Genomic DNA, 22,384 nt, shown 5'->3' on the forward strand with positions numbered 1-22,384 from the left:
GGACGGGCTGGTCTGGGCTCTGGGGATGAGGTTCGCCATCGACGAGATCAACAACTCCACCTCCCTTCTCCCGGGGGTGACCCTGGGCTACGACATGTACGACACCTGCTTCGAGCCCCTGGTGGCCCTGCAGCCCAGCCTGCTGTTCCTGACCCGGAATGGCACCACGGGCATCGGGGTTCTGTGCAACTCCACCGACTGCCAGCCCCGCGTGACCGCCGTGATCGGGCCCCACAAGTCGGATCTCTGCCTGGTGACGGCCAAACTGTTCAGCTCCTTCTTGATCCCACAGGTAAAGTTAAGCCTCTCTGGAGAAGCAGGAATCCTCCCTTTCTGGCGTTGTCCACGCTCTGGGGACGTGGATTGTTTAAAGGGCAGTTCCTGAGGGATCTTGGGTGGGGCAGACAGATTCCCCGCTGGAGACACTCCAGTGTTTAACCACCCAGAGGGAACAGGGAAAGACTGCTGTGATCCATGTAAAATGGGAATAACAGAGCTCCCAGTGTAAACTGGGAGTATTTTAGTCAGTATTTTCATGAGATCCTCCCAGTGTAAACACTGGGAGGATCTCATGAAAATACTGACTAAAATACTTGACTACACACGAGAAAACGTGACTAAATACTCAGCTACCACAACAGAGAGCTCTAATGCTCGGGGAAATTTAGCCCTGAGCTAAGACATAACTGAACTTTGGGGGTGTCACCCTGTGTAGAAAGCAGCCAATTATCACTGTCATTAATGATAAGGTGCTCTGATGATGGACACAAACGGCAGTAAATGCGGCCAAGGTGGATGAGTTCTTCCCGCTGTCCTGACCAGCATTTTTGAAAGCTCAGTGCAATAACACTAAGAAGAGAAGGTGGAGAATGACCTGGACGTCCCTCTGTCCCTCCTTCCCTCCCTCCCTGCAGGTGAGCTATGCAGCCAGCAGTGAGAAGCTCAGCAATGCCCAGCTGTACCCGTCCTTCTACCGCACTGTGCCCAGTGACAAGAACCTGGTGGAGGCTGTGGTGCTGCTCCTGAACAGGTTTGGGTGGAATTGGATCGCCACCATCGCAACTGACGACGAGTATGGCCAGGGAGCCCAGGAACTCTTCTTAAGCACAGCTGGAAATAACAACATCTGCATTGCCTTCGAGGGGCTGATTCCTACGGACCTGTCCGAGCCCAGTGCCAAAAAACAGCTGGAAGACACCATTAACTTAATTAACAAGACCAAAGTCAACATCATTGTCCTTTTTGCCTTTAGTCTGCCAGCCCAGGCCCTGCTGGAACAAAGCATCAGGATGGGACTGAGCAAGAAAGTCTGGATCGGCACCAAAGCCTGGATGCTGTCTGACATACCTACCTCTGTCCCAAACATTCAGAGCATTGGGACAGTCCTAGGCTTTGTGATGAAAGCAGGCACAGTCCCTGGCTTCCAGAGGTACGTTGCTGACCTCTTTACCTCTGTTCAGCAGGATGAGTTTTGCCGGCAGTCCAAGGAACTCAGCCGGCTCATGAACGCCGACGTGCTGGGCACGCACTGCAGGGAGTGCGACCACATCTCCCTGGGGGACCTCTCCTTCATGCTGAGCATCTCCCAGGTGCAGCCTGTGCACGTGGCTGTGTACAGTGTGGCCTACGCTCTGCACAGAGCCCTGGGGTGCACCCCCAAAGCCTGCCCCAAAGCACCCATCAGATCCTGGCAGGTGAGTAAAGGTCAGGGGGGAGGGGGGGGCGACGACACAAACAGCCACTTTTCACCATAACCCAACCTGAGCCCTTGTTGAGGGACAACTGATTTCAGCCAGAAATTGGCTTGCAGCCTTGTCATCCTCCAAACATCGGCTGCACCAACACCAATTTCCATTTTCTCCTCAGCTGCTGCAATTCATGGACACTCTCCCGTTCGAGGTGAACGGCCAGAGCTTCAGGTTTGATCAGTCCCACAGCACAAACACCGGCTACAAGCTCGTATTCTGGTCCTGGAAGAATGGCAGCCTTAGGTACCTGCCTGTAGGTGACTATGAACAGACCCTGCACATTGATGAGTCCCAGATCCAGTTTCACACCCCAGATCAAAAGGTAAAGATGGCCCAGCCAATTCCTTCTGATTCCTTTGGTGCTACAATTCTCCTGGAACTGCCTGCCTGGCTGATGTTCACTCCTCCCTTTGCCAGGAGCCCACATCAGAGTGCTTCAGGCACTGCAAACCAGGACAAGTCAGAAGGATAAAAGGATTCCACCTCTGCTGCTATGACTGTACAGACTGTCCAGAAAACACCTTCTGGAGCAGTGAAGGTGAGGTCTGAGAACTCTGAAGGCTTTAACTGCATTATGTTTATCTGCTGGACAAGGTAACAACCAGTGGGGAACTCTTCCTCCATGAAGCACTGCCAAGTGCAGGGGGGGTTTTGCCCAGTCCTGCCCTACACCCCTTCCCTGGGGATCTGCCTCTGCTGAGCCCAGAGGGATTGCACCAGGACAAGGTGTGTGTATTTTACCTCAAGAGCTGGGAGAGAGGGCTATGATGAAATTCTGGGGTCACAGGTGGGAGAGGGAGTCATATCATGAAAACCTGGGATCTTCTGGAAGCTTTCTGGGGAAGGGAAACAAGGGCCAAGAAAAGCGAGTCCTTTGGGGAGGAGGGGCGGGGGGGGAAGTGAACTATCAGAAGCTTTGGAGGCAGGGAGATAAGCAAAGCAGCCACCTAACCCACACCTGTGATCCCTCCTCGAGGGCTGGGTGGTCATCATGCCCTCACTGCTCCTTTGCAGACAGCTCCAGCTGCTCCCCCTGCCCGCAGCACCAGTGGGCCCCCGCCCGGAGCACGCGGTGCTACCAGCGCAGCGAGAGGTTCCTCTTCTGGGACGAGCCCCTCGCCATCGCCCTGCTGGCCCTGATGTCCATCACCGTCCTCCTGGCCTGCCTGGCGGCCCTGCTCTTCCTGAGGAACCTGCAGACCCCCCTGGTGCAGGCTGCTGGGGGCGAGAGGACCCTCTTTGCCCTGCTGTGCCTCGTGCTGCTGAGCCTCAGCTGCTGCCTCTACGTGGGGAGGCCCAGCGGCACCCTCTGCGCGGTGCAGGGGGTGGTCTACGCCCTGTGCCTCAACGGCTGCTTCTCCACCTTCCTCATCAAGACCCTGGAGATCACCCTGGTGACGGAGTTCCCCCGCTGTGCCCCCTCCCTGCTGCGCTGGGTGACCCGCAGCAGGTCCTGGCTCCTCGTGGCCTCGTGCCTGCTCACCCAGGGCTTGCTCTGCCTCTGCCACCTCCACCTGGGCCCTGCCTACCTGGTCCCTGACTACAAATCCCTGCCCACCGAGGTGCTGCTGGTGTGCCACACCAAGTCCTGGGGGGCCTTTGCCCTCCTGCACGGCTACAACGGCTGCCTGGCCCTCGTGTGCTTCCTGGGCACCTTCATGGTGCAAACCCTGGGCAAGAGGTACAACCTGGCCAGGGGCATCACCTTTGCCATCCTCATCTACTTCGTCGTCTGGATCTTCTTTGTGGCCATCTTTGCCTCGCTGAGGACGGTCCTCAGGGCTGTCTCTCAGGTTGCCACCATCCTCATCATCAGCCTGGGCATCCTGGGCACCTACTACCTCCCCAAGTGCTACATCATCTTGTTCAAGCCCGAGATGAACACGGTGGATTGTTTCCAGAATTCCATCCAAGAGGAGCCAGAGGAGGACTCGGCAAACAGACAATAAACCAGCCCCACTGTCACCTGCTCCTCAGTAAAGGCTGGCTGTATTTTAATGAGATAATTCTGTTTATGAGCACTCTCTGGCCCCAGGCACAAGCACCATATGAGCTCCAGCTTGTGAAAGCAAAGGGCTCTGCTCAGCCAGCTAAAGCCAGAGGAGCAGATCCATCCTCTCTGGAATGGCCTGTTCCATCTCCCACAAAGAGCCAAAAGCAGGTTCAGTTAATCAACCAACCTCCAGCAGTGATATTTTACACGAATCTCTCTCTCAGCTCTGGCAGTGTGAGCAGGAAACCTCACCCAGAACACTTCCCTGTAAACACTGCTGGTGATTTCCCCTTCGAATTAACTACATAACTGCTCCAGAGATAAAGCCATGAATCCTTCCCCAAGCCTTAGAATAATTTTCAAATATATCCAACAGCACAGAAATAAAAAAGAACATTCTGATATGTAACAGCAGCTGTGTGAGTGGTACAAAGAGAGCATCACCCATTCAAATTGCAGCTCACTCATTTGTGTTTCGCTCACATGTGTTTGCAAAGGACATGGAAATCAGGCCAAGGCACATGGAAATGAGCAGGGTGCAAATCACACCATCCCAAGCCAGGGCACAAAGCTCCTACATCCCAAAAAACATGCAAAGGTCACCAAAACCTCCACGTTGCTGCCAAACAGTACCAAGTCAATACAAACTCACATCACCAAGATCTTTTCTTCTCCCCACTTGCTTTAACGGTGTGATTAAAAATACCAAAACTCTGACCTGAGGCCTGGAGCCCTTGTTTCTGGAGCCTGCAGCAAGTCTTCATGAAGATGATGTTGCACCTGAGACTCTCCTTGCTCCAGGGCTGTGATTTCATGGCAGAGAAGCCTTAAGTAGCTTGTGATCATCATTCCAGAAATAGAGAAGGAAAAAAAATCCATTTACCTCTATTGGCAGCAGCCAGAAAGACAACTCTGATCACAACCAGAGCCATGAGAGACTGAGTTTTCATTCAGGGGAAGAGGGAGGGAGGGAAAAGCAGCTGATGAGATTGTTCAACCAGCTCCAGTCACCTGCAACTCACTTTGGGTCAGCTGGGGCCCTTCAGGCCCTGCAGTCAAAGGCTGCAAGAGCATGTCCAAAATTCTGATTATTCAATTTTCCCTCCAGCCCTCACAGAACTCCCACCTGCCTTCCAGCACCTCCTGAACAACCTTCTTGAGAGGACAAAACTTCAGTGTGGCATGGGGGGGGAAAAAAAAAATAAGAGGGAGATTCAAGCAGGATTTCATCAACCTTAAACAAAGGATAAAATGCAACAGTGCAAAGAACTGAAGACGTAACACCGAGGTTATCACATAAAATTAAAAGCTTTTTAGTGTTTAAAATAGCATTTACACATAAGCAGCTATATATTAACTATACAGACACTTGGGTTTTAATACAATATCTACAAAAAAGAATTCAATTATGCAATAGACATTTAACAGGAACAGTGCAGTCCATGCTAATAAGAGGTCACTCTTTGAGTAGAACCAATTCTAGGATAGGTGATAGTCTGGATTTTCATTATTTAAAATCATGTAACTTTGTTCCTCTACTGTACATAAAACTCTTTACATGTATTTCTAATCACTGATTAGAATTAATAATTTTAAGTCAATCTTATTACAATCCAGTTAAATGCAAAACCAAAAACAATTACATCAACTCATGAGCTGTCAAGTCTCAGGAGGGGACTGCCCATTTGAAGAGAACAAAAATAATAGCAAAAGTCAATGTCTGTGCATCATTGCTTGCCATCCAATAAACCTTTGGATAAAGTGTCCAGGGGACTGTTACCTTGGAAAAGGAGATTTATTAACAGGAGGTAAAAGACAACAGCAGTGCTTTTAAGACTTATTTGCCAAAAAAACCCAGACTCCTCAGAGTTAATGTACCAGGTGGATACACTCCCCCAACAGATCCTGCCTCCTTTAGGGAGGAGATGCCATCCCAAACTGTTTCCTCATTGTTTTCCATGATCCTCCAGACAAACCTGCTGTTAAATCCGCTGGCAGGGATGTGTGAGCAAAACTCAGCCGAGGGTCTCACCTCCAGAATAAAAATAAAGTTATCACATAAGACACCTCAGGCTCCTGTTTTGAGGTTGTTCCAATGCCCTGCACAGCAAACCCCTCGCTGGAGTTGGAGCTCAGCCACTGACATTAAATCAGGGGTAAATCTGAGGCCCTGGTGAGAGAAGACAGATGGATCTGCAGCACTCCAGCCTCCAAACTTCCTTCCACCTGGCACAGCAGGGAATGCTGTGCCCCCCACAGGAGAGCCTGGCACAGGCAGGTCCCAAGGCCCCCTTGGTGGAAGGACACGTGCACTGAAAGCCAAGGATGGGATCTGGGGAGATCTCCTGTCTCTTGTTCACTGCTGAAAATCGGGATCTAGCAAAGATTCAGGCCTGACCTCCCACTCACTCCACTGGACACTACAAGGGGATGGGGCGGGGGGGGAGGATCAGGGGTTTGTTTTACACACAGTGGCCATCACGTATTGCACTGTCCACACAGGGGCATCGACACCCTCCTGCTCTCCCTGCCAAACAGCAGCTTCCTCAGGGACCAGCACCCAGCACGCCCAGAGCGGTGGGTGCCCGCTGTGGGTGAAGCTGCTTCAGCCTGAACTCCTCAGCAGACTAATGCTTCCCCACACCCGTGTTCTGGATTTGCAGCCTCGTTCACCAGAGTGACCCCACAAACACACGAGTTCATAACACAGTCATTTCAACATAGCAGCAAAGACCAGCGAGACACAGAACAGTTTCTGCCAACAGCATTAACAACGAGACCCCCCCAAAAAAAAAAAAAAAAAAGAAAAAAAAAAAAATTAAACAAAAAAAACAACCCAGCAGGTGTGTAAACTGCAACTCTTGGAAAGACATAAGGAAATGAAACACGTTTCTTCCACGGGTGAAAGCTCAGCCCCCCCAGCTTTAATCCCTTTTGGAAATATTAAAATGAGAGTCTTTTCCTCCAGCCCTCCAAGTTCTGCCTTAAGACAGAGTGGGCCAGAAGAATCAATATATATATATATATATAAGAGACCAGAAAGGTTTAAATTAATTTAAAAGTAGAACCACTAGTGATTGTCAGTAAAGTCACAGACTCTTTAACAGTGTCTCCTGGAGACATAGCAGAATTACACCATTATTTTACCCTGATTTACTTCATTGCTTTCAATGTCAATCTTTCAGAATAGGTTACCAGGTTAGGTCAAGCATCTTTGCTGTGGAACTGGGAGGAGGAAAGGAAAAGAAAGGTACTGTTTGCACAGTCAGGCTCTAGGTAGTGCCAACTCTTTTGGAGAAGCCATCACCCACGGGGCAATCCATGCCAGCCCATGGGATGGAGGATGATGAAAGCACTGCTTTCAGAGACATCAGGTAGCCTTTTGGGGAGGTTTTTGTGAAGAAAACTAGTTTAGAAGGCCAGTAAGGGGAGTACCTAGTCTGAGTGACACAGAGTTGCCCAAATGCTTGGTTCCCTTTCGAAGGAGAGACTTGAGTCTCCAGTTAACACAGACATTTGAAGCTTTGACTGGAATCATCACCCTGGCTCTGACAAAGGGATGTGTTTGCACACAGGCCTGGAACAGGGAAAGAAGTGACAAATCTATCAGGATGAGCAACATCCAAAGTGTCTGAAGAGTCGTTTCTCGGGGTGACAAATGGACATGGAACTGTGTGTCCATCCTGAGAAGGATGTTCTCTTCTGGCATTCACCTCGGATGTTCACGCTACCCACGGGACGAACCAAAAAGCAGCTTCTTAGCAGTGAAAAAAAAAATGCTTATACACAGTCAAGACTGATCTTAAAGCACCTGTTCTAAAACCTGCCAGCAGCAGGCGTCTCAGAAAGGAGGATTTAACTGATTTAACTGAGGCATGGCCTCATGGCCGAATGCCACTAAGTGGCTGCAGCTCCCCACGTGTGTCCCATCAAATGGGGCACCGTGACAGAGCATGGGGGTGCTCTCACCATCCCCTCCTTCTGACACCTTAAAAAATTCTTACACACCACTGAAGGCTCCTGGACTTGCTTCAGCAGGTGTCCACAGCCTCAGAGCAGGAACCACACAGAAATGGAGCCTTGGGGATGTACAAGAGCAGCTGCTTCAGTCAAAGCTCCTCAGCAGAGCGGATCTCACTCGGGGTCGGGTGTAAAGGGTTCGCTCGCTGTGCCCTTTGGGATCTGCTCTCAAAACATCCTCACACCCCTCTGCCAACAGCCAGCCCCTGTCTGTGCTCAGAAACGTTCCTCTGGGTAACACTGCAAGTGGGATTAGACAGCTCCAGGTTTCAATTTCAACGAGAAGAGAAAGATACTGCTCCGAAATGAAGGACAGGACAGGTGATGATCAAAATGAAATCAAAATGAAGAGCCACATCCCAGTGGGAGCCAGGATTTAGCTACACCTCTTCTGGAATGGGATGAATATTCCCTTCAAAAGGGAAAAGCTGCAGCTACACTAACAGAATTGCACGGCAGCAGCTGTCCTGGTTCTGTGGAAATAACTTTTCCACCGTGTAAGCAAGCGCACATCCAGAAGGAACAGCCACATCTGTCAGCAGGGATGTGATGGAATGCCCAGGGGCCGACTGCAGCCACAAAGTCACCATTGTGACACTGAAGGAAATAACTTGACAAGTTCTGCACAATGAGCACACACAGCAGCAAGACTCCAGCACTCCCTTGATAGAATAATATCTAAAAAAAACACAAACAAAAAAAAAAAAAAAAGAAAGAAAGGTTGATTTATACTCCCTAGTCAGCAGAAGGTAGCCACAACTTTGTTTTCCACTTGGTTTGATCCTGCTCCTTTCCAAGCACGTGCTGTCTGTACACTTGTGGGTGCAATGTCTGCTCAGTGCTGTGGATGTATCCAAGAAACAGCACTCCAAGGCAGTATCACAGATACCAGCCAAGGGTCATTTTTTTTTTTTTTTAATCCTTGTAAGAGAAAAAAAGCAGGGAAAAATAAAAGTGCTCCTATGCAGTATCGGGAATTTAGAAGTCGTGTGAAATAAGAGTCCTTGAATCAGCCAAAAAGATACACCAGTTGCATCGAAGTAGGTGCCACAACGACCAAAGCTCATCAAGATGTGAATATACACCAGCCATTCACAATCCAAAACAAGAGGAAGGGGAGGGGAAAAAAAAAAAAAGGATAAAGAAAAGATGCCATCGGTTTGCTGATATTTAACAATCCCAGGAGATTTTTTTTTTTGTTCATTTTTGCGGAGGGATTTTTTTTTTTTGTATTTTTTTGCTCAGTTTTCTTGATTATTTGTTTTTTTGTTTTTTTTGTTTTTTGTGTTTTTTTGCAACACACTTTGCAAACGGGAAGGTGTGACATGCAAGACCAGCCAAGTCTCTTCCGTTAAGTGTTCGACAACAAACCAACCCCCCAAAAAAAAAAGAAAAAAACCAAACAACCCACCCCACCACCCCAGGCAGAGTCTGAAGGCACTTCCTCTCTCACATGATGTCTACGAAGAACTCACAAGGGTTGCCCATGGCCTTCTGGAAGGACTGGCGGCTCCCGGTGAGCTCCGGGGGCACCGCGCTCAGTTCCCGCACGGGGGGCCCTCCGGGTGGGCCGCTGGTCCCGTAGACTTTGGAGCCCAGCTTGGGGAGGCTGTAGAGCGGGGGCACCCCCGGGGGCCCCCCGTAGGAGTGGTGGCTGTGGTGGCTTCTGTCGCTGTGGGCGGCGGAGCCGTGGCTGCGGTGGCTGAGCTGGCTGGCGGGCCGGTCCCGGCGAGCGGTGCTGCCGCCGCTCCGCGCCGTGTGCTCCGACTCGCTGCCACTGCCCCCCGACTTGCGGTCCTTCTCCCTGCCCACAGCTCGCCTGCTGTTCTCGCTGGTGCTCCGGTTCGAGCCGCTGCTTTTGCTTCCTGTGGTGGTGGGAGATGGGGGGGAAAGAAAACCAGAGAGAAGCACAGTTAGCTCGCGGTGGGAGCGGCAGCCGCGGTGGCTCGTGGGGTTTGGCGATGAGGGTCAGTGGGACGAAGCTGACAAGGCTGTGCCATGCACAGGGGACACGGAGACACCCCAGAGCTCGCACAGTGAAAGCAGCAGCAGCAGCAGCTAAAGTGCAGCTCCCGGTTGGAACCCACCCGCCCCACCCAGGAGGAGCAGGAACGGAAGGCAGGAGCAGGATTTGGGGTCTGACTCAAGCAAATGAGGTTCAATCTGTGACTGTCTCTGCTTTGGCGCCTTCTACCTTTTCCAAAAGAAACTCCTTCGCCTTCTCTGTCATCTTTGGTCTCACTGGGCACACTGGCACCCAGGGCCAAATTCCTGAGATTTGTTGGCTTTAATGGGGAGATTCTTTTCAAAATACACCACTGCAGTGTTCTGTTGTTGGAGAATTCTTTAAACAACAGTTACTCGTTGAACTGCTCTAGGATAAATCAATAATGTGCAGGGTGTCCCCAGAAGAGGCCACTAAATCAGTTTGGGAAAAAAGTACTGCCACTGGACTGCCAGCTGAGTTGATGCTACATTCAAACTTCACTACACTTCAGAACTGATTTTAGATGAAAGCTGAAGATCTTGCTCTGTTCCCGTGAGAGGCAGGCTGGGATGATGTCAGGACACAGTCCCAAAGGAACTTTTTTTTTTTTTTAAAACCAACAAATCAACCCAAGGACCACCTCATTAAGCTCATGCCACCTCAGTGCAACGTTTTCCCAAAAGCATGCCCAGCCAGCAGAAGAGGGGACCAGCTTTTGAGTCCAGCTGAGCCACAGAAATGGAAAATCCAGAATGACTGTGAACTACAGGTGACCTTTGCTGACTATTAGAATGTAACGCTGCAGATAAAGGAGGGAGTTCACAGGAAACCCAGCTCTTAATATTCCACCCTGAGAGTGACCCACACAGCCCTGTGTCCCTGCACTCTGGGTGCCCGCCTGACACATCTGGTCACCAAGTGTCTTTCAGTAAACGAGCAATGGCAGATAAATCCAGCCCACAGGGGTGACATCAGACTCATAAATCAGGAGCAGAGGGTATTTGCTTATTTTATGAAGAGCAGTGGGGAGCCTGGTGACACCTGAGAGTGAGGGACGTGGTGCCACCCCCTCTGAGCTGCTGCAGCAACAGTCACACAGGGGCCACACAGGTTGAGATGCCAATGTCACACCACTGCACTGCCGTGCACTGAGACAGCGTCCAAGACAACCAAAAAGAAAATCAAAATCAAAATAATAATAATATAATAAAAAAAATACAGCTAAACATTTGGGTCACGAGAGTCTAAATGGTCATGCTGTGGATTTGTTATGGAGGCATTTTGAAGCTTACCAATCCCCTAGAGTCAGCCATTCCTCTAGGAATCCTTCAGTCTAATGCTTGCTCAGGACAAAACAAGGGAATAACAAGTTACAAACCAAGAAACGACACAGAAGTGTAGTTTCCAAAAGAAGAACAAGGAAAGCGTTGAAACCTTTCAAAATCAAACACCTTGGCACCTTTTGTGAGGCTCTTCACAGCCAGGGGACACAGCATGGATAAAACACCATTCCTTTCCTATCCCAGCAGCAGGAAAAATTCCCCCAACTGCCAAAAATGACACCCAACATTCTTCCAAGTGTAAGATCCAATTGGCTGTGGTAAACAGGGATAAGTTACATCCAAGTTACTGGATGCTCACTGTAAAAACACAAGAGGAACCTCACCCTTTCTTTACTGGCAGCGTTTCCAAAAGCAGAACTCACTCTGGAAGTGATTTTTTAAAAAAAATGAAATTAAAAAATAATATCTTTCCAGCAGAAAATACGTAATTTTTGTTTACTAAGGTTAAGAATGAATCACAGAATTATGCTAGGGCAGGAAAGGAGGAGGACAGGTCTTTAATCCATGCAGTATTCTCTTTTTTTCCCTGTCACATATGACAGAAGGGACTCTCCTCCCTGTGAGCAGTGTTTCAGCCCTGTAAACCTCTGGCTGGCCACCTCCCTCTTGTGTGTCTCCCACAAGCCAAGAATGTGATTTTCCTTTTGTACTGGGGCATTGGAAGTGGAAGCCAAGAGCACCTTGTTCTAATCCCTGTTCCATCAGCAAAGAAATGGCCTCATTTCCAGCACTATCATCAGCCCCAGCGCTGGCAATTCCTTGACTCAGATAAAACCAGGCTGGCCTTTTCCACACAGAGCTGAAAGCCCACTCCACCACAGACACACACACACCCCTGATTAAAGTGCTGTTGCACAAAACCCATGCAGGTAGCAAACAGAACCACAAGACAGGCACAGACAGAACAAAGGAAGGAGAGCAAGCAAATGGTTCGGGATAATGACAGGCACGGAAAGAACACCCGGATGAACCATCCTACCTTCACTCTGCTGGCTCCCTGCGCTGCCACTGCCATAGCTAAAGCCTGGGTCTTGGTATGCTGGTGGAAAACACGGAGGGGGCAGAGGATACTGGTAGGGGTATCCTTGGCCCAAGGGCCAGGGAGCAGCAGGATGTGGGAGCGGAGCCAGGGTGTCCTGATCCGAGGCGCCGCTGGAACCATTGTTGAGGTTCAGTGCAGCCAGGTCTGGAAAAGAGGGAAAGGGTGAGGACTCTGCTCTCACCTGGCAGGGGAGAATTTTACAGACTGGCAGGTCAGTGGCACCACCAGAAGTAAATCCCGCCTTCCTGAGCCTCAGTGCCATTACTCGAGGAGTTCACCCCTTCTCTTCCAAGTGCTCTGATTCCTGGTCCAACAGGAAGCATCGACCACTTGTCCCACAGCTTCAGGATATGAATGACCTGTTCTGCAACACCCACTTGTAAAACTCCACAGGACTCACTGAATCCCAGAAGAGCCAGGGCTGGAAGGGACCTCTGCAGATCATCTGCCCAGGGCAGGGTCACCTGGAGCAGGTGAGACAGGAGCGCATCCAGATGGGTCAGGAACGTCTCCAGAGAGGGAGACTCAGAACCACAGAGCCAGCTGGGTTGGAAAAGACCTCTGAGATCACCGAGTCCAACCTCTGTCCTTGCCAACTCCCCGCCCTCCCTGGGCAGCTGCTCCAGTGCTCTGCCACCCTCCCCAGAAAGTTCTTCCTCACACTGAGGTCACACATCCCGTGAGCACAAGGGACACACACACACAGCTCTGCCCTCCCCAGAGGGGGACTCACTGCCACAGAGGTCTCCAAAGACGTAGTAGCACTGCTCTGAGAAGGTGATTTTGTTCACAGTGTGCCTGAGGTAGCCGTGTTTTAACATGCTGCTGGCGTATTTCCTCGCCTCCCGCCGGTCTTTGAAGCCTTCCACGTGTGTGTAAAGCCAGTCAACCACGTCTGCTCCTGAAATGACAACGGGGAGAGGGGACACACGGGATGGTCTGAGCCCAACTGATCCACTGCATGAACGCTGACACCAAATACACGCAGGGAATATTTCATTTACACACATTGTGCAACTCTTTCACGAAAATTACGCGGCATTTCCAGACGAGTGACTGGGAGAGCCATCCTCCTCAAGAGGCAGATGTCAGGTTGTCAAAAGACCTGGGTTCCAACGCCTTTCTCAGCAAAAACTAACTGCAGCCTAGACTGACTAAGTGTTAGCACAGCTCAGGCCACAGGTAGACTAGCTGGGGCAATTTTAAAACTAATTAAGGTGCTTTATTAAGGCTGGAACTGGAATTCCAAGGACTGTTGCTCTGCTGAGCCTGGGCAGATTGCTAGAGCCATCTGAACACCTGAGATATAAAACTGAGGATTAAGAACCAGGCTCTGTGTGGGCATGAGAAACATGCAGCAGTTTTGGCTGTCCAGGCTCAAACAAGAGGGATTAATTATTTCCTGTCCCACTCAGAGCTGCTCATAAATAGCAAGTCAGTTTAAGAGGTCACGGGCAGAAAAATAAAAAGTTCATATAAAGGTAGTTTCTTGAATTTATTGCCATAAAGTCACTGGGGTTTTTTTCCTCCAGCATTCCTGGGATCTGCTTACCTATCACTGCATTGGAGATGGTGATTTTTAACCACATCCTGTCCCGAATTTCAAGGCCTGAGTCTGGGAGCTGCATAACCTTGACAATAGTAGCCATGTCACTCTTCACAGTTAAGGGAGATTCTTCTAATTCTAAAAGGAAGAGAGGTTACAGGCTGCTTTGAAATGAACTGAGTCTGAAAACACCTTCTCAGCTCCCCCTTTGGATGAAACAGAGACACAGTTTTACCGACAGATGCAGAAAAAAAAAAGATACAAAGGTTCCCAAATGCACCCTCACCCGTGGCATAAATTACAGCATTTGTACCAGTTCTTCAGATTTTGTGCTCTGTGCCACCAGTTTTAGTCACTGAAATGCTGAGTCCCCCACGTGTCTGGATTTCCCGTTCTAGGTCAGTCAGGGCTGGAATCCACACTGAGATTGGCAGGAAAGGAAAGCCAGGGAGTCCTGTGACCATCCCCTTCCACTTTGCCCTTCCCACCCAAGGGATCAGTGCACAATTCTGTGGGACAAGGTTTTTCTGCTTGTTCTTTAACTTCTGGGTTCTGTGCAGAACTCAGTTATCCTGTCATACACAAGACAACTATTTTTGGATACAGAACCCAGTCCTCCTCCCCGTCCCATCTTCCAGCCCCAGGCAATTCATGTTGAACCCGTGTTTCTGTGCTTGCAGCAGGACCCTTTTCCAGCAGCAATCCAGAAACCCTCCTGTCCCCTCCCTTCTCCCCAGATCACCCACCTTCCAAAAGCACCAGGGAACCAGTTTTGTCCTTTTCCAGCCACCCAGAATTTTGACAGGAGGTACAGCAAGCGTGAAACAATGAAAACTGAAAATGCTGCTTTCCACACATGCACTGCCAATATGCATGAAAATACCCCAGACCAGCTATGCATGCAGCTTCAATACTTACAAACTCTGAATAAACACTCACATTTTGCTTTTGCTTTAAGTTAGTTTGGTTAGTGGCAAAAAGCAACATGTTCTTTTGGGGAAAATGAAAAAAAAAACAAAACAACAAAACCCAACAAATTGACATTCAAGTAAAGTATGTGGGGAGCAATAATTTGTATTTTCTTGGAAACCTGTGATATAAAGAACAACACTGGCCAAACGGTCATCAGTGTTTTCTAAGTTGCTGTGCAAATAAGGAAAATTCTAAGAGGCATCTAAAATGCTCCCACTTTGGAGAGAACTCAGTGAACTGTGGGATGTTCTTTGTGCCTGGGGCCCTGAGGTGCTGCTGCCCTGTTTGAGGCAGCTCCCAGGGCTGGGCTGAGGGAAGGGTATAAAGCAGGAGGCCACAATAAAGGTCAGAGGTACTCCACGTTTTCTTGCACTCCAGAAAGGAAATAGTGTAAGCCACTGGCACAGAAATGAGAAGCTGTCTCCAGAAATGTGGTTCTGCTCCCAAACACCTTTATTTTCCAAGTATGATTGAGAGGGTGGCTGTTCCCCACTTCCCAATCACAGCACCATAATCAAGGCACAGAATACATGAATCAAGAGGAATGCTGAGGACAGACTCTGACAGCAACCAGCAGATACGTTTGATTCCAGCAATCTGTAGTACCTGTAAGGCTGAAAACACACCTCAGGACAAAGCAGCCACCAGGGAAGGGGTTCACTTGCTCTCTGCTGCAGATGTATTTCCCCCTCAGTGGTGCTGCCTGATATCTAAAGGCACTGAGCTACCACACCTACAGACAAACCCTTCCCTTTTATTGCAAGGTGAGGTGTAACTCCAGGAAATATGAGCTTATAAAACCTGAGAGATTTTATAACCAACACCAGCACTGGTCTTCAACGTCCTCAAAGTGTTGTTTTGAGTAAAAGAAAGGAGGAGTTAATATTCTTTAAACAAATACTTCCAAGATAAGGCACCGTGGCAGTTTCTTGGTTACATGGATATGACTAGTTTAGAGACTGCCACAGAGAAAACCAGGAAAGGATGGTGAGCTCTAACCATAACAATTTCACACAGGACACTAAACTTGGTTTTTCCTTGCTCTATAAATTCTACGAGTATAAAAAAGAAGGCCATGGGAACATCAGGGGAAGACTCCCTAAAAGGCACACTAACATTATTAACCGGTGACGTCTATCTGAAGCAAGCCGTTTAAATTTATTTAAAAACTTAGTAAATGATGACATTTACCGAAGTTATTTAAATTTATTAAAATCACTTAAATTTACCGAAGTTATTTAAATTTATCAAAAAACAGCCCAGTGCAAGGGAGGGAGCTCTCCCACTCCCCTGAGGGGGTGACGCTGGAGGCCCGACTCGTACCTTTAAAACCTTTTGAAAGGACAAGCTACTCCTTCCTGAGGGTGAACCCTGACCAAAAAAAAAAGGTTTTTCTGCTCCCCACAGGAATCCCAAGTGTAAGGAAAAGCATTTCAGGGGGCTGTGTGTGGTGGCTGCCGCTCTCATCGTGCTCGTGGCCGGGGTTGGGGCACAGCCGGGCACGGCCGGCCCCGGGCACCCCCTTGCCCTGGTGACTTACTTTCCGACTCGGGAATTGAGCTTGTTAGTGAGGAGCTGGTAGATGTGGTGATGCTCATGGAGGGGCTCATACCGTAACGGGGGTACGCTCCCGTCATGGCCGTGGTATGAGAGATCCAGGCCGCGGGGTCGATCGGCCGCACCGGCTCAGCTGCAGGGAACGGGGAGAGAGAGAGAGACACACACAGGGGGGTCACACCAGGCATCGACACCTTCAGGAGCCATGGGGTTTGCTTTGGGTCAGGCTGGTTTTCCTCCCCCAGCCCGCATCAGGCTGTGGAATTCATTCCAAAGGGCAATGCCATCCTCAGCTTCAGGCTGGGAACACACTGGGCTCACCCCCACGAGCTCAGCCCTCACCAGCAGGAGGCGGCCCTGTTATTGAGCGACGAGTTTTAACTTGTGTTTTAATGTTAAAACAAGATCGTTTTCTACTGCCTTAATTTCAGAGAACAACGCCATCCTCATCCTCAGGCTGGGAACAAACTGGTCTCACCATCACAAGCTCAGCCCTTTACCAGGAGGGAGCTGTGTTTGTCACATGAGCACAGATCTTTTATTGCTAGTGAGAAGTTTACTAAGCCACAAGTTGTAAAATGAGATCATTTCTATACTACCTATTAATAGAAATATAGGTAAATATTATATTGATGTTATCTATTATATATTAATACGTATTTCAACATTAGTTTTGTATCTCTTTGCTGTTTGCCTCAAATGGTAAAAGTACTCAGTTTAAATTCTAGGAAGTGCACACGTGACAACATGAGGCTTTTTAACACTTAGGGATGGTTATTCCCCAAAACTTCCTATCCATTGAAAGGTCAAGATCATGAGGATATACCCTCCAAAACCTTAAGAGCTTGATCCAAATCCATGTGAATCAAAATAAAAACTCCCAGGAATTCTGTGGGCACTGGAATCTCGGAAAGGGATTTAAACCCCTGCCTCCCAAACCAAAAACAAACAAACAGAACAACCAAACTTCAAAGAACTGAACTTGTGGGGAATGGGAATCTGCTAGATGCCAAAATAAGTGAAAATATTCTAGACCTTGAGGGCTCCACAAGAACCCAGCAAAGAGCCCAAATGTGTACTCACCCCTGGGGATGGTGAAATAACTCCTGGGAGTAGGGTCCCAGCATTTGGCTACTGTTAGGCTGATAGGTCTAGGAAGAGAGAAAACAGGTAAGGATGACTCTTAACTTCCCTGCAGAGCTGGAACTGCTACAAGAACTATTTGAAACAAACTTATTCCTGCCCAACAGTTGTCAAGCACATTCTGAGAATGTTTTTGAGATGCCTGTCGAAATATTTTCCATTTGAACCAGTATCAGGATGCTTCTGGTTTTGCACAGGTGATGAGCACTATTGGTGAAATCTGTTGAGTGATCAGCTCTGGAGATATTAGAGATATTAAAATGCTCATGACATAAACAAATAGTGCTGCTGAAAACCAGGCAGCTCCTAATTTGTGTTGGTTTTGGCTGGTGCATTGAAACCGGTCTCACCTATCCATCATCACACCGGGAAAGTTCAGGGCTGGGATCAGTCATGCTGGCTCCTAATGGGGATCAAAATGCTGATCCCTCTGAGGTTTGCCCCATTCCAACAACTGCACACGGAGGGTAAATAGCAGGAGGTTTTGTAATGTGCTCACCCTGGCTTGGAGACTATTTCCCGTAGAACCCGAACCGCATCGTCATTGCTCATGTTCTCAAAATTGACATCATTCACCTGGAACAGTGCAGAAAGCAGAGGTCAGGCTCTGGGACAGCAAAGGTAAAGACATTTTAATTATTTGTGTCCCAATTTATCTGCCTTGTGACTGTTTCCATTCCTTTGAGCAGCTGCAGAAATGCTGTTTCTCAGAGCACACCTCACAAAGAACTCTCAAAAAGAGAGTCTTTGGGACACGTTTCTCTGAGTATGAATGAATTCTGATACGTGATTACTACGAGCCTGGGGGCCTGGTGGGATGCCTGAAGTGAGCCAGCCCTGCAGAAGCCAGCAGCAGGTTATTTTGGGATGCTTTGGGACCAACCTGCAGGAGCATGTCCCCTGGCTCGATCCGGCCGTCCGCTGCCACCGCCCCTCCTTTCATTATGGAGCCGATGTAGATGCCACCGTCACCCCGGTCATTGCTCTGCCCCACGATGCTGATTCCCAGGAAATTATACTTTTCTGTTTGGATAGAAGGTGGAGGGTGGGGAGGAAAAAAAAAAGAAAGGCAAACAGAGTGATTGGAACGACAGCGAAGAGTTAACACCAGGCTACTTCAGCTTCGAAAAAATCAGCTCTCTCAACACATCAGCTGGGCCAGGTTTGACTTACAATGATTTCAGGTTGCCCTGATGGCCAGTGTCTTCCTGGCCCCTTCAGGGAAATACTGCTAAAGACATTATCTGTTCATACAGGATAATGAAAAGTTACATTAAAAAAACCAGCAAGACTGAAAGGACATGTCTACACCTCGAAATTGGGCACCCCATCAGCATTGAGCAATGTTTGTTCCACACATCAGAGTGGCAGGAAGGCTTTGGTGCCACTGAAAGCTGCTGAGTTGATTGGCAGCCCTGCACATTTCTGTCTGGTTAAACAACGAAACGCAGGAGCAGCAGAAACACAAACCTCTAGTTCCCTTCTACCCTTGCTTCTGACAGTGTCTGACCCCTCACCATCCCTACACCTCCCCACTAACCCCATATCCTGGAGTTCCAGCCCTTTCCCAGGAAATAACAGTGATTTGCTGCTGCAAATGGCTCAGAACTATCCAGTTGTGTGCTAGGAATCCAGGCATAGCCAACACAGCAGCAACTCTCAGCTGCCATTCCCTTTAGTCCACCCGGCATCCTTTCAAACCAAGGAACTTTCTCCTGGCTCCAAAGGCTACCACACCACCACAAAACACATCTCCATCACTTGAAATTCATCATAACAAACGTGGCTTATCCTCTTACCCATGTTGAGTGTGACAGTGATGATGTTTAGGGACATGGTGGAATCAGTGATGCTGCTGAACGAAGACGACTGCAAAAGACAACAGAGAATTCCCAAGGTTTCAAACGGCTCAGAATTAGACAATAAAAAGAACTACTGAGGATTAACTCATCAGGATTTGATTAATAGGTTTCCATTTGGAAGGCATCAAGAAACTACTGTAAGGGAATCTGCAAGGGAAAGAAATCTGAACAGAGTCTGCACCTTCCCCAAAGATTTGTTCCCAAAACACACACAGCTTGTTCGTATATTGAGGTTTCTCGGCTGAACTTCACCTTGAATCCTTTCTGCTTCCTGACTGTGACTGACAGGCAAACATTTAAATCCTAAAGTGCCCGGTGCAGTGTGAATTATTACATCCACAGCTCCTCCCTGAAGAGAGGGGTGAACAACATGATCTGCCAGGAAGTGAGAGGACAGACACTCCCCTGCCTCCAAATCTAAATACAAACGTGCTTGTCAAAGACCTTCTCAAACACTACCCCAGTTCTTGGGATAAAATGTTATGTGAGCTCATTCTTTAATGTGTGAAGACTGGTATTTATGGGAGAACAGAACAGTTATTCCAAGAGCCTGTCATTGAGGCCATCCTCATCCTGCTGCCACAGGACTGGCACAGGAAAGGGTAAGAGGGAAGAATTGAGATTTCCTACAAATTTAGATTTCTCCTTCCAGCACAGTGCAGGTCTCAGTGATTTATACACCAGGCACCTGATACCCCTTCCCACATCAGCCAGTGGCATAATGGACCTTCTCCTGCAGGGGCTGGTCTTGGAAAAGACAAGAAATGGAATCACCAACCAGCAAAAGGAAGAAAAGGAGAGGAGAAAAACTCGACTCTGGTGCTGCAGAACTTCAAATGCGGAGATTTATCTGGACTGGGTGCCAAGGGGAGCCTTTCCAAAGAACTCAACAGGCACAGACCTGTTCTGGATCCCTTCCTAAGCCAAGAGCTACGCTCAGGAATCACGGTTCACCTCCCTGGAGATGGATGTTGCCAACCTTACCCTGTCAATCTGCCGCATCCTTTGTTTCCTCCTCCTGCGTTTGTGCTTGCGGATGAGCCGGGATGAGGTGCTCTGCTCCGTGGAGCTACTCAACCTGAGGGGAAAGGAGAGCAGAGATGTCACCTCTGCACAGCTGAGCCATCTGCATTTCCCTGCCAGAAAAAAACCCCCAGGTTGATTCCAAACGCAGGAGGGAGTAAATCCTGCCGGCACCATCGGCCGGTTTGCGAGAGCACGGAGAAGATTCCAGCCAAACTCCAGCAGGGATTAGAGGATAATTTAGTGGCTTCCTTTCTTTTGGGAGCAAGTCAGAGTGCAACCCCTCATGCCAGTTTTTGTGAGTCTTGCCCTGGTGCTGCATTTATTTCCAATGTTAAGAGGAACTTGAGGTTAAGGCTTGAACTCAGTGAAATAAAACAGCAACTGGTAACACCAAATAGTGACAGAGGAGCAGTGAATATGATTTACCTTCACATATTCTGTTAGTTTTACCTTGTTGTGGGGGTTTTTTTCCAGGCTCTTCAAACTTGTAGAACCTACATGTGCCACATTCTCCACAAAAATTCTTAAGATCCCTCTAATAGCTCAGAGCTTTAATCATCCTCAATTTACAGAGAGCGGAATGAGACTCAGAGAGACATAAATGGATTTGCCCAAATTAATTTCAGGAGCCTGGAACAAAGCCTAGATTTCTCAGATACCACTATAACACCACAGAGACATCTCTCCTCTATTTATTATGTTAAGAATGGGGGGGGGGGGGGGGGGGAAGTAATGCTCCATCATTAACCAAGATTAAAAAATCCAGCCCTGCACAAGGCAAGGAACTGAACTGGCACTGTCACAAAACAAACAGTGCCAGGCTCCTTCCCCAAGTTCCCTCCACATGCAGGAATGTGAGAATACCTCAAGGAAAACTTGATACCAGGAGCTTGGTGTCATGAGATTCCACCCCACCACAGGAAACCCACCGTGCCTGGAGTGTCCTCACCAAGGACACCAAGCTGGGTGTTACGGACGCTGGAGCAGCTTGGAGGGTGTGAATCTTCTGACATTCCCTTTGGATTCACAAAACTATTTCAGGCATGTTAACCTCACACACTCCTTTTCCCCCCCTGCCAGCAAGGCGAGTTAAAGAGCCAAGAGGTGGGATTTGCAAAAAGAGATGAGAAATTCGATAATTCTCCCTCTGTGGGAAGAGCTCAAAGCACCTGGGTTTGGGAGGCTTCACCTTTCCAACAGGACAAATAAGGGGGTCTCTCTCAGGGCTCCCAAAAACTGGACTTGTTCAACACTTCCCACTCTCTCGACAGCACCAGCAAAGACTGACACAAAAACATTTTACTACTAATATTCTCCCCCTTACTATTTCCTCTCCAATTTCCTCCTCTTCTCTCCCAGAATATCTCATCAGTAGGATTCAGCCAAAACCTTCCAGCACACAAGAATTCAGAAGAATCTGAGTAAAGGAAAGGTGTGTTGCTCTCAGTGAACCTGCTCTTTAAGAAGGGGATTTTTTTTAATTAAACCAGCAAAATCAGAGGGTTTTGGCAACTCTCTGAACTTCTGTTACCAGATGATGATTTTCATGTAGCCATGGCGCATTTCACCATCTCCTCTTGTAATTTCTATAAAATCCATAGCCTTGATGCATCCTTGCTGAATCCTTCATATTTTAGGAGTATCTGGATGCAGAATAACAGCTCAAACCTATTCTAAGGAGGGGAAATATTTTGCTCTCTGAAGTATCTTCAGAAATTATTTCCTGCACTGGCTACTGCCCAAAAAACCCTGACTGCACTTCTAACACAAAGGCTAATAAATCCCACAGAAGACATTTTTTAAAATAATAATAATAATAATAATAATAATAATAATAATAATAATAATAATAATAATAATAATAATAATAATTTGACCAATCTATATCCTCCAAAGGAAGAGGGAAAAGGTAACATTTGTTAGAGACAGCTTATCCATCCAGTTTAAAAAAACCTAATGCTAATTTCTCAAATGAGAAATAAACATCACCAATTTTCTGCAGTGAATTACACTGAACTGAGAATACCAGTTGCACATAGCTGACAATAATCCTATAGATGTCACCTCTCCCAGATCTTTGTTTGCTTAACAAAAATAAGACTTTCACTGCAAAGTTCACCCTGAGCACCCTACAGCAACCTGTGT

The 22,384-nt window shown here is 48.2% G+C and overlaps 2 protein-coding genes across 3 annotated transcripts in view; one reads left to right on the forward strand and one right to left on the reverse strand.

Annotated features, from left to right (window-relative positions):
• Positions 1-4: 4 nt before the first annotated feature.
• On the forward strand, positions 5-4,375 carry TAS1R3 (taste 1 receptor member 3; the record flags this gene model as incomplete). The annotated part of the gene is made up of 5 exons (XM_027898998.1): positions 5-292; positions 915-1,694; positions 1,867-2,070; positions 2,166-2,286; positions 2,763-4,375. Coding segments are annotated over 5 exons (2,328 nt in total), but the record flags the coding sequence as incomplete, so codon positions are not given.
• Positions 4,376-5,030: 655 nt separating this feature from the next.
• DVL1 (dishevelled segment polarity protein 1) overlaps positions 5,031-22,384 on the reverse strand; it is a 63,817-nt gene continuing 46,463 nt past the window's right edge. The window contains exons 6-15 of one of the 2 annotated variants that reach the window (XM_027898983.1): positions 20,198-20,291; positions 19,151-19,220; positions 18,235-18,374; positions 17,851-17,927; positions 17,292-17,359; positions 16,192-16,341; positions 13,686-13,817; positions 12,867-13,034; positions 12,071-12,277; positions 5,031-9,626 (exon numbers count right to left, since the gene is read on the reverse strand). In XM_027898983.1, the coding sequence (XP_027754784.1) occupies positions 9,211-9,626; positions 12,071-12,277; positions 12,867-13,034; positions 13,686-13,817; positions 16,192-16,341; positions 17,292-17,359; positions 17,851-17,927; positions 18,235-18,374; positions 19,151-19,220; positions 20,198-20,291 (1,522 nt within the window). In that variant the 3' untranslated portion in view covers positions 5,031-9,210. The remainder of the gene's footprint in view (positions 9,627-12,070; positions 12,278-12,866; positions 13,035-13,685; positions 13,818-16,191; positions 16,342-17,291; positions 17,360-17,850; positions 17,928-18,234; positions 18,375-19,150; positions 19,221-20,197; positions 20,292-22,384) is intronic. The other variant, XM_027898984.1, reaches the window with a different exon arrangement.

This window comes from Empidonax traillii, unplaced genomic scaffold (genome assembly GCF_003031625.1).
Source record: "Empidonax traillii isolate 1590-97213 ecotype Southwest subspecies unplaced genomic scaffold, ASM303162v1 scaffold633:size372093, whole genome shotgun sequence".
NCBI lineage: Eukaryota > Metazoa > Chordata > Aves > Passeriformes > Tyrannidae > Empidonax > Empidonax traillii.